The sequence below is a fragment of the Malania oleifera genome, chromosome 8, assembly GCF_029873635.1.
Source record: "Malania oleifera isolate guangnan ecotype guangnan chromosome 8, ASM2987363v1, whole genome shotgun sequence".
In the NCBI taxonomy this organism is placed as follows: domain Eukaryota; kingdom Viridiplantae; phylum Streptophyta; class Magnoliopsida; order Santalales; family Ximeniaceae; genus Malania; species Malania oleifera.
Window position 1 is genome coordinate 21,184,010 of NC_080424.1, and position 12,531 is coordinate 21,196,540.

Here is a 12,531-nt window from a genome sequence, read left to right on the forward strand (position 1 = left end):
TAAGAAATCTAGGGAACCAGTGTTGGCAGTTATGGAGATCCAGTATCCGATCATGATGGATTTGGAGAGATTTGGCATTGAATTAGTTGAGAGTGGTTCTTAGGCTCACATTGCCAGTTTAGTGGTGCAGCCTATTCTATAGGAGAAAATTAAATCCGCCCAGAAGGAAGACCCAGAATTAGCAAAGGTGATGGATAGAGCGTAGAGTGGTCAGGGGGAGGAATTCAGTATTGCAGATGACGGAACTTTGCGGTTCCATTCCTGATTATGCGTTCCTGCCGATACTGAGATTAGGAAGAATATTTTAGAGGAAGCTCATAGATCTTTGTATATAGTTTATCCCGGTAGTACGAAGATGTACAAAGATCTGTGAGAGTCGTACTGGTGGAGTGACATAAAGAGAGAGATCGCGAAATATGTAGGCCAGTGTTTGACGTGCCAGCAGGTAAAGGCTGAGCACCAGAAGCCGGCAGGGCAGTTGCAGTCATTATTTATCCCATAGTGGAAGTGAGATCATATATCTATGGACTTCGTGTCAGGACGGCCGACGGCATTACATGGCTAGAATGCCATTTGGGTGAGATTTGACCGTTTAACTAAAATCGCCACTTTATACCTATCAAAATCAGCTACTCCCTTAACTGATTGGCAAAGATCTACATTCAGGAGATAGTTCGTTTTCATGGGGTGTCTGTATCGATTGTGTCAGATCGAGACCCGCATTTCACGTCACGATTCTAGAGAAGCTTACAGGAAGCTTTAGGGTCTCAGCTATCATACAGCACGACATTCCATCCCCAGTCAGATGGGTAAACTGAGAGGATGATACAGACATTAGAAGATATGCTCCATGCGTGCGTATTAGATTTTGGGGGTAGTTGGACTTAGTTCATGTCATTGGTAGAATTTACGTATAATAACAGTTATCAAGCTAGCATTGGCATGGCACCATTTGAGGCTCTATATGGTAGGAGATGTCGTTCTCCTTTATTTTGGGATGAAGTGGGTGAGGGGCGAGTAATGGGGCCTGAGCTTGTGCAGCAAGCGCGTGATAAAGTTCGGATTATCAGAAACAGGATCAGTGCAGTTCAGAGGCGACAGAAAAATTATGCTGATAATCGCCGTAGAAATTTGGAATTCGATGTGGGCAATCATGTGTTTTTGAATATTGCTCCGTTGAAAGGGGTTATGCGATTTGGGAAGAAGGGTAAACTTAGTCCTAGGTTTATCGGTCCATTTGAGATTCTAGATATAGTGGGGACAATAGTCTATAGGCTAACTTTACCACCTGTGTTATCCAGGATCCACGATGTATTCCATATTGCAATGTTGAGGAAATACGTCCCAGATCCTTCTCATATCATCAGTTATGATGAATTGGAGCTTAGTGATTCACTGGTGTATGAGGAGGTACTAGTACAGATTCTGGACAGGAAAGTACAGGAGTTACGTAACAAGAAGATTCCTCAGGTAAAAGTTTTGTGGAGGAATCACGCAATTGAAGAGGCTTCTTAGGAGTCCGAGGAGCAGATGAGACAGAAGTATCCACATTTATTTCAAGAAGTTTGATTGGATAAAATGTAAGTAGTTAGGTAGTATTTCTTTTGCAAGTACATGTAATGGTTTAATTAGTATAGCATTATAGTTTTGGGAGAAGTTTTCTTTTGTATATGTAATCTCCCAGGACTTGGAATGTAACCACGGTATTCCTCCGCCATAAGTGAGGGTAAGTAATAAAATAAGTAGACCATTTTGCCTAAGGGATGATAAATTACGCGAATAGTAAATTTCTAGGATGAAATTTTATAAGGAGGGGAGAATGTGACAACCCGAATAAAATGGAATTTAAATAATAAAGAGGAAAGGAAATTACCAGAGGACTCGTCGACGAACACAGGGGATTCATCGACGAGGGTATAAGAGAATTCATCTACGAAGACTGAATTTCGTTGACGAAGAAATACTGAGAGAGGTTTTGAGCTGACTGAATTTCGTTGACGAGGACTAAATTTCGTTGATGAAATTATTAAAGGATTCGTCGACGAATGACGTGGCTCGTTGACAAATCCTGTGCTCTATAAATATCAAAATCCAGATTTTTAACTTCCCAATGAAGCTAACTCTTTTCTCTCTCTCCCCTTCGGTTTTCTCTCTCTCTCTCTCTCTCTCTCTCTCTCTTCGATTTTGGGCCAAATTTATGCCGGTTCGACAATCTGAAGTCACCACAATGCTCCTAGGCAAGTTCTCTCCAAATCTGTTGGAGCAGATCGTCAGTGAAAGCAAGTTGGAAATCATCCCTAAGTTGATGTAAGACTTTTTAAACCAAATTTGGTCTTGCGATAGTTATAGGAAATGATATACATGTGGAAATACTGAAGTTTAATACTGCGAGTTTTCATTTTCAGGGTAATGGTCAAGAAATCCTACGGGTGTTAGACTAGAATATTTTGGGGGCTTTCTCAGTAGCCAGGTAAGGGGATAAACTAAGCTAGTTCTTTTTAGAAAAAGTATATATATGTATATATATAATTTGAATTTAGGGAAATGAATATATTTATATATGATTTATATTTGTAAAAATACTTTTAAAATAATCGTATGTTAATTATGTGGAAAATCTGTTCAGTGTGGCATGAGTAGGAATTGTTTGGAAATACTGTTTTCTGGAAATTTGATTATGATGCGGATTTTTATAATGGAAAACAAGCGTACGGGCTGAGATTTTTTATGTTTTGCCGACGTATGGGTCATGCTATATGTATGATTTGCCAGCGTACGGGTTGAGCTATGGATATATTTTGCCGACGTACGGGCCGTGCTATGGATGTGATTTTCTAGCGTACGAGCTGTGATATGATATGATTTGCCGGCATACGGGCCGAGCTATGAATGTGATTTGCCAGCGTACGGGTTGTGCTATGATTTGTCAGCGTACGGGCCGAGCTATGATAAAATGTGTAATACCGGCGTACGGGCTGATGATTTTCATGATACACGTATATATACAAAATGATATGATTGATCTGATAATTAATGATTTGAGATATCTATGTATCACAGTTTCAGTATAAGTTATATGATATCAGAACCTGGTTGGCTTGGTCTAAGTTAGCACTTGCACAGTACCGTTTCTATGTGCCCATGGTCCCCGTGATCATGATATTTGTGTTAACGCCGCTGTACGGAGTGGTGTAAGATTGAATGGTCGATGTGGTTTATAAGAAGAGTGTGAGCGCCCCTGGTGTACGGACCAGGTCTGGCAGACCCATCATACTTACAGACTGTACTTTTAACTTGGCAGTGGTTGGCCAACCATTGTCAGGTCCCACCTTCGGGCCACACAACCCAGTCATGTGGTGGTAATACATGACAACAACGAGCTAACCTACCAGGAATGTTTTTGTATTATTATTATTATATGAGATGAAATATGTTTATTAAAATGCAGTATGTTCTGCCATATTTTGATGATATATATGTTTTCCAGATTTGACAAAATTGTTATTGAATATGTTATGTATGGTATATGTAGAACACAGAATACTCATGTTGCCACACACTGGTATTAGTTTATTTCCCTTATTGAGAGGTATCTCACCCCAAAATTTTATAAACTTTTCAAGAGCCCCAGATAGGATAGCGGGAAAAGCCCTGCTGATCTAGAGATGTTGTCTGCCATTTTTGAAGGGTAAGTTTTAGTAGAGACAGTTGGATTTTGTGGGAAGTATCCCTAGATTTTGTTTCTTTTGGGATGTATATACTGAAATACCGTGGATGTAATGACTGTGGTATTTATAGTAATGTGATGGATGCGTTGTATTTATTATATTGTGATTATATGTTTCCTACTGCTTAGGCTTCCGTTATGTGTTCTGATGTATCTCTAGTACCCACGGGTTTAGGTGGATTATGATCTGCTGAGCTGGGATTGTGATATTAATTTTATGTATAAAAAAAATGTGGAAATTAAGCAGGTTGTCACATAAAGTGAATACTTATTGTATTCAATCAAGGAGGCAACAATACAAGCATTAACACAAATAGTTCATTAGTCATTACAAATCCTTAAAAGTAACATATAGAGTCACTATCTCCCCCCTATTATGTCATTACATTGTCAACCCCTAACATTCTCCCCAACTTATTTTGTCGTTGTCCTTATCGATTTGTTGTAAGAGGTCTTCAATCTTATGGTTGTGTTGTCACTGTTTTGGAGTTCAAAAAATCGTGAATTTGTTGTGTGGCATGCTGGAGGTCTTCGTTCTTTTCCCAACACCCACGCACTAGCCTTTTAAATTTTAATTTTTTTATTTTTTAAAAAATCAAAAATGGTGTCGTTTTGTAGGGCACATGCACATGCCTAGATACACGTGTATGGGAACCCATGCGCTGGCACATACGGCCACGCCGCTCAATCTAAATTTTTTTATTTTTTTTATTTTTGAATATTTTAATATTATATTAATTTTAAAAAATATATTAAATTAAAATAAATAAAAAGGTTCATAGAGTTCACCAAAAATGACCAAAAATTTTAGGAGTGCTTAAAAATGTCAAAAAATTACAAAAAGGCGTATTTATCTTGATTTTTGTGTAAAGATCAAAATTATAGTTTGACCTCTCCTTATAATTTCGAATTGCTCCGTATCACCTGGTGCAGGCATATTTGATAAAAAGAGAGTCGAAAAGCTATAAACAAATGGGCTCCCACCTTGATTTTCGTGCAAGAGGGTAAAATTTCTACAGGACACTATTTTACCATTTTGAATTGCTCCGAATCAAATGGTGCTGTCAAAATTAGCAGAAAAAGATTTTAAAAATCATAAATGGCAAAGTTTTGCCTTAATTTGCATGTCTAAAGTTAAAATCGTCAGACTTTTTTTTACAATTTCATACTACCCTGAATCACCTAATGCAGCCAAATTTGGCAAAAAGAGGATAAAAAACCTGAAATAATAGGGAGTTTGCCTTAATTTGCGTGTTCAAAGTTAAATTCACTATTAGACTTTTTTATCATTTTGTACCACTCTAAATCACCTGGTGTAGACAAATTTGGCCAAAAGAGAGTCGAAAAGGTTGGAATAACAGGCATTTTACTTCAATTTGTGTGTCCAAAGTCAAAATCATTGTCAGATCGACCTTATCATTTTGAACTGTATCGAATCACTTGATACAATCATAAATGCCAAAAACAAAGTAAAAAAGACAAAACAAAAAATAAAAGTTAAGGAAATGTAAACGGGCTTGTCAATCTTTGTTTTAGTCATTCGGTCAAAATGACCATCGACATCATGTTCACTTAGGCATAGATCCTCTAAAGACCACAGGGACCTCCCACCCATCTTATAGATTTTAAAGGTGATGACGAGTTTTCATCAGCCTAACCTTCTATCCTATCAACCTTTGAAACGACAATCTATTTTTTAGTATCAACACCTACCCTTCCACAACAAGCAATTTGAGTTTTCATTTCACCTCTTATATCATTTTAATTATGCTTGCTGAATTTATTTTTTGACAAACAAAACCTTATATTAGAGAGAGAGAGAGAGAGAGAGAGAGAGAGAGAGAGAGAGAGAGAGAGAGAGAGAGAGAGAGAACCTTAAAGTAGCAAGAGAAGAAATGATAAGTTAGCAAAAGAGGTGGAGATAAGAAGTCTAGTAAAGTTCTACATTAAACATATACACACACAAACACACACCAAGAGAGAGAGAGAGAGAGATAGTAATTAAGTCTAAAGTTCTACATTTAAAAAGAAAACCGAAAAAAGAAAAAAAGGGGTTGGTTGGGGGTGGTCTAAAGTTGAGCTAATTTCTTAACATTAACAGGATAAACTTCATGTGGATGAGTAGAAGCAAAAGCTTTGGTTGCAATGTGGAAGTTGACAGCCTCAGTGGGATGCAACCCATCAAAGAAGAGGTGCAGGTTCCTGTTTGCACAAACCCTCCCTCCTTTTCTGCATAATATCCCATTCCCACCTTCCTCTTTTGACTCTACCTCGCAGCAAGCGTTTCTCACATCACTTATACCTGTTACATTAATTACATACATACACCAAAATTCATATATATTCATCAATGCCGTCAACCATAAGAGCATGCGTTTATTCTAAAAGTTGGACCGCCAAAAGTGCCTTTAATTTGTTTCAACTTTACATATATTGCGAAATCACTTCTAGGTTTCCCAAATATATTCATAGGGTTTCCTTAGAAACAAATTTGGATAACAATGTTTTAAAATTTTAGGGTTTGGTTAAGTTTCTCAGGTTTCTTCTTCTTCTTCGACTTTTTTTTTTTTTTTTTGCCATTCTATCAGTGTCCAAGCCTCTCCCAAGGTGTGGGTGGGAGTTTACCATGACACAAAAATAGACAAAGTGATTTTGAAAGTTCAATAGAGTAGGCTTTAAAAAACTAGATTAAATTCAACAAAGACAATATAACATTTGTCACAATATATGAGCTTCTGGTGCTTATGCATTGTTGATTTTGCCTTCACTTTATACACAAAATAAAGAGAGAGAGAGAGAGAGAGAGAGAGAGAGAGAGAGAGAGGCATGAACTTGCCATTGAAGAAATCTTGTTCCTTGTGTTAAGCATGCACTTTCACTAATGAGGAAATTAGAGAAAACTTTTGACATCAAATTAGCTCGAGTAGGGAGAGGTGGGAAATTGAAGACAATATTTAATGTTTTAGGGTTTCATGTTATAGAAATAATTAAAAAGATAGGTTTTCATTATGCACATGATAAGTATAAAATTATAAACAAATATAGAAGAAAAAGGACTTAATAATGGTCAATATATAATATGTAATTGCTAACCCGCACTAATTTGCTGCAGTGTAACAAACAATCATAAATATGTACAATCCAAAATTTCTCTTTGGAAGCATCAAAGTCAAAGGGATGGCCTTAGGTTAGGCCCAACCCCAAGGCTGAAATTTGGGGATTCGCACTCAACTACATGTCATTAATTATAGTCATATGTCTAGTTAACTCATTTATTGTCAACTTTGCTTCACTGAACAAAATGGACCATCCTTGGCAGAATGAGACATTTTTGTGCTTGCTAATCAACCGAATCAAAAGTTCGCAAGCATATTCATTTGTAACGCTAGATCCTACTCTATATATGTATGTGTGTATTAGTGTGTGTGTCTACATATATATATATATATATATATATATATATAATTATATGTGTTTGAGTTATGGCTCATATATATTCAGATAGGTTATCCACTTGAAATCTATCACATATGGAACCATATATACATATTATAAACGAGTGTTGAAACCCTAAGGTAGTTTTCATTTGATAGTGAAAATCGCTTAGGAACTCAGTAGATGTAAAAATATTGTATGTCTAACCCTATAAATTCATTTCTTTCTTTCGACTTTATTTTTTTTTTTTTTTCATATTTACTGTGTATATGTATGTACTCATAATCTTAGGAAGTAATCTCACAACCACATACCTTTGGAGAGAGGGTGGCTGATGATGTCCATGATAATGTTGTAGGAGCTGACATAAACAAGGGAGGAACCAGGCATTTGTGGCTTCATCTCATCCACCAATGACTTCAATCTCTGGTTGAAGAGGCGAGCTGCCAGGTTCAGAACTCCTACACACCTCTCCTTTTTCTCCAGCCGCAGCCCTGGACTGCAACCTATTGGGTTCACTGAGATCACCACAAATTTCCTACCACCCAATTTGTACAACTTCTGCTTCCTCCTCCATCACATTAATGTACATTAATTCATGAAAGAAACAAAAAAATATATCTTAAGAGTCAATGAGTTACATATACAATTAATTGAACACTTCTTAGAGTCAATGAGTTACATATACTATTAATTGAACATTAAAATATATTTTTAAGGTGCATGTTGACTCGCTTCTTCAAGGTAAAGGTCTAAAGTTTGAATTCTAGATGCCCAATCTCATTTTAAATGAGTGATTCATTGATTCGTAAGTTTATCATCCAAATACAAAAATCATAATGTTGAATGACATAGAGAATTCTCTTTCCTATTATAAAAATAACCTACTTTACATCTTATATGTTTTTTTAACCTCCCGTAAGTTTGTATTTAAGAAAATTTAACATAGAAGTCTCAGATTTCAAGACTCGATTTAAATCAAGAATTTTGATTGAGAAAAAAAAAAATTAAAAATAACAAAGAAATGCATTTTGCATTACGTTTTCTTTCTATATCAAATGCTAATATATTAAGAATATAAATTTATTCTAACGAGTTGCTAGTCATAAAATTAATTTTTTTTGTTTAAATTCAATATAAATTTATTATCTTTCTTAATTTCTTCAATGACCAAATATACAAAATAAATTCATTCCTATTTATTTCTAAAAATATATTTTAGACTTCCAGACAAGACCCCAACAGTCTAGACATCCACATATCCATGTAATATGATAAATAATCGAAAAATTAGGCTTTGTGATTTTCTTATTCCTCCTGAGCCAATTTTCTCTTCTCGAGAGTATCCCAGGAAGACTTAGGAGGATATCCTTGACCTGACCTATATTTTCTTTAAAGAAAAATTGATAGACAAACACTTGGATGACTTTGTCTCTCCTTTGAAATTTCTTCAAAATTAAGTAGTCTTTAAAAAGAGTACTTATTTTAAGTATTTGTGTTAATAACTAAGATTTTATTTATATTTAAATAAGTACTTATTTTAAAAAATACTTTTTAAAAGTATTTTTTTAGAAAAAAAAAAAGTAATAAGTACTATTGAAAAAATAATTTTTTTTAAATTATTTATTTGAAAAATAAATTTTTAAATAAATATTTTTAAGTGGCTTCAAACTATGTTTTAAGTGTAATATTTTTAAAATTATAAAATAAAAAAAAAATTCATATTTTGTTTACAGAAAAGAGATTCATTGTAATGCTCCAACCTGAGTATATCAGGAAGTATTGCATCTTTCTTCCTTTTCCTGGACCATATAATAGGGGAGTGAATCTTATCAAATTAATGACAGATCTTGCAAATCAATACGTGTTTTTTTCTATTTATTTTATTCTCAAACACATTTAATCATGAAATCCAAAAAGAAAGTGTACCTATTGATATGAATAGAAATATTAAATCCTTTTGAAACTTTCCTTTCAACGGTATCACATTCATGGACAAATTGAGAAGGGCATTAATTTATTTGTAAGGATACTGAGTGCAACCACTACCTTTAATTGGGAGGACAGAGAGGCTGTGAGAATGGCAGTGAAGGCCTGAAGATCACTGACAGTGGTGTTGTGATGAGAGTTACTCTTCCTCAGGAAGTAGTTCAATGAGTAGTCGTTGCCACCCGTTCCCACCATAAACAAGTATTCATGGAGAAGTGACTCCCTGCTTCTGCGCCCCACCTCTGCTTCCAACTCCGGCACTGTTATCTCCTCAAACTTCTTGATCTGTTCATTCATGCTCATCACACGGCCCTGATCCATCCAAGACAAGGCGCTTAACCAAGTTGCACACATATACATAACCAAGAAGAAATATATATTATGCTTCTTCTTCTAAACTTATCTGCATCTATTTAAGAATAGAGTAATTGTGAGAATCACAAGTCAAAACAAATAATATATCCACATACAACTTTCAATACCTTCAACATAACCAAGTCGCACACATACACACACAGACTCAGACTCTTTACTTTTTCTCCACGGCTCATTATATCGTTCACCTTAGAGAATGAATATTTTATTGTTCATCATTGATATTTTTCATATTATGCATCATCTAGATTGAAGGAGAAGTAAGAGAAAGATGAGAAACAGTGTTGGAGGATTCTCTTAATGTTAAAGAACTCATCCTCAAAACTTAGGTACTAAAAAGAGAGAGATAAGAAAATCTTATATTGGCCTTGCAACTACTCACAGAAACGATGTGAGACTAAATGGACATGAATACTCCCCCTCGAGCCTATGGGTGAAATGAGGTGACGAGAGTCCATAGGGGAAAATGAGGAGAGGAAAAGTTCAATCCACGTAGGAGCTAAGCAGCAAGGAAAAGTCCAACCCACGAAGGAGTCAAACAGCCCAAGGCCCAACTCTGATACCATATTAGAGAACTCATCCTCAAAACCTAGGTGTTAAGGAGAGAAAACTAAGAAAATCTTATACTAGCTTTGAAACTGGTCACAGAAATGATGTAAGACTGGACGGACATTAATAACCTGTTTTATAATTTAGAAAATAAGAATTGGGTCCAATAGCACATGAAGAGACAAACACACGATAAATAATATTCGGAGGACACAATAATTTTTTTAAACCCCAAAAAATAAATACCGCCAACAAGATTAGAACCTAAGATCTCATAAAAATTGATTCTAATACCATATTAGATTACAACTTTAATTAAAAGTTTAAGTTGTTAAGTTGTGGGTGTATATCAAACTTTAACATGTGGAGGAAAGTTCCTATATAATTTTTTGAAAAGTAGGAGATTGAAGGATATTAGAAAATTCTTTTTTATTTCCAGAAAAAAAAAAAATGTCTCCGTAAAAAAATTTCAAAAATTTTATTAAAAGGCTGTTCTCCAATTTTCTTATAAGGTGATTTTTTTTTTTTTTTTTTTTTGAAGGTTAACTAAACACTGGAGCATATAAAATAATTAAATTAATGGTGTAGAGACTAATTAATAAGCTGGGTTTGCAGAGCTTACTGCAACGGAGCCGGTGGTGTCTAGGATTCCGGAGGCGGCGGAGGCGAAGTTGACGCCGTGAATGATTCTGCTTCCGCGGGTGGAGGGGTCGGCGAACGGCGGAATGAGGGAAGGGAGGTGGAGGAGATCGCCGAGGAAGTCAACGACATTCCGGCCGTTGGTGAATCTGCCTGAAGGCCCAAGAGGAAAGTCTATGCCGTAGGGGAGGTAGTCAGCCTTGGCCATGGTGTTGGGCAGGAAGTTGTTGTTGCCATTGTCAACCAGAGAGCTTCCAAACACAAACATTCCTTTCACCTTTGCTCCCTCGTGAGTATGATCGCCGCCACCCTCTGCCCCACAAGCACAGTAGAACGCGTATGGAACAAAGCAAGCAAGGAAGAAGCAGAATGATGAAGACAGGAAAAGTGGTAGTGCTGGCGCACATGCAGTCGTCTTCCCAGTCATTATATATATGGTGGTATATTTTAGTTTTCAAGGATGATTGTTGTGTATGGAAGCTCGATAGCGTGAGGGAGGAATGGGTTTATTTTGTAGGAGGAGATAGAGAAGTTGTAAGAAGAGGCAGTGGGAAGAGGGTGCATGTCTTGTCCGGTATATATATTGTGGAGGGAGGTCGGTAATGTATATAAATAAAGTTACCTAAGTTAAGATGGACATGTTCTTTAAGGCATGTTAGGAAGGGAATTGAATTTCTCATTTGATTTTTCAAGCTGTTTGTTCTTTCATTCTATTTTATGGTTCTCTTATTTTGCAAACCAAACATGGTATAACAACAACAATAATAACAACAACAACAACAAAATCAAGTCTTTAAGTTTCATTAGGTGAGGTCGGTTATATGAATATTTTCTGCCAATTTATGCGATCATGCACTATTTCTTTTAACAAATTCAGGACTATTAAATCCTTACTTATTATCTCATTCCAATTTATTTTAGGTATATCTCTCCCTTCTACTATCCCCTACATTAACTAACTCACATTTTCTCACTAGCACATTATGTGGCCTACGTTGCAAGCATCCAAACTGTCTGAGTTGTCTCTCCCTTATCTTATCTTCTATAAGAGGTACACCTAACGTACCACAAATATGTTCATTTCTTAATTTATCTTTCAATGTTATACCACTCATCCATCTAAACATTCTTATATCAGCAAATTTTACTTTTTGGATATTTTGTTTCTTCGTCGCTCAACATTCTAATCCATATAGCATAACTATAAAACTTTCATTTTAATTTTAAAGGTAATCTATGATCACAAAGCACACTTGAAGTACTTCTCCATTTTACCCATCCTGTTTTAACTCTATGCATTACATCATCTTCAATTTCTCCTTCAGCTTGCATAATATATCCAAGGTATCGAAATCTACATGTGTTATTCATTTCTTCATCATCAAGTTTAACTTTATCTCCAATATTCCTCCTACTATTACTAAAATTACATTTCATATATTCTGTTTTATTTCTACTTATCCTAAAGTCTCTAGATTCCAAAGCTTCTCTTCATAATTCTAATTCAGCCTCTACTTCGCCCCCAGTTTCATCAATCAATACAATATCATCTGCAAACAACATACACCATAGAACCTCATTTTGAATACTCTTAGTCAGTTGGTCTATCACTAAAGCAAAAAATAAAAATTCAAAGCAAATCCTTGATGTATACCTATGATAATTGGAAATTCTTTAATTTCTCTATCTATAGTCCTTACACTAGTCATTACTTCATCGTATATATCCTTAATAACATCAGATATACCTACTACATACACTCTTTTTTTTTCTAAAACCCACCATAGAACTTCCCTAAATACCTTATCATATACTTT

The 12,531-nt window shown here is 35.5% G+C and overlaps 1 protein-coding gene across 1 annotated transcript; it reads right to left on the minus strand.

Moving 5' to 3' along the window:
• Positions 1-5,602: 5,602 nt before the first annotated feature.
• LOC131161525 (GDSL esterase/lipase At1g71250-like) lies at positions 5,603-11,265 on the minus strand. The gene is made up of 4 exons (XM_058117346.1): positions 10,698-11,265; positions 9,212-9,463; positions 7,477-7,723; positions 5,603-6,029 (listed from the first exon to the last, which is right to left on the minus strand). The coding sequence occupies exons 1-4, from the start codon at positions 11,139-11,141 to the stop codon at positions 5,797-5,799; spliced, it is 1,176 nt and encodes a 391-aa protein (XP_057973329.1). The 5' UTR covers positions 11,142-11,265; the 3' UTR covers positions 5,603-5,796.
• Positions 11,266-12,531: the final 1,266 nt, after the last annotated feature.

Bases quoted from the DNA above. Each gene is read 5' to 3' on its own strand.
- LOC131161525 (XM_058117346.1), bottom strand. From the start codon at position 11,141: ATGACTGGGAAGACGACTGCATGTGCGCCAGCACTACCACTTTTCCTG. The intron at 7,724-9,211 runs GTAGTGGTTGCA...AGGAGGAAGCAG, and splicing joins CTCTGTCCTCCCAATTAAAG to AAGTTGTACAAATTGGGTGG. The intron at 6,030-7,476 runs GTATGTGGTTGT...TTAATGTAACAG, and splicing joins CAGCCACCCTCTCTCCAAAG to GTATAAGTGATGTGAGAAAC.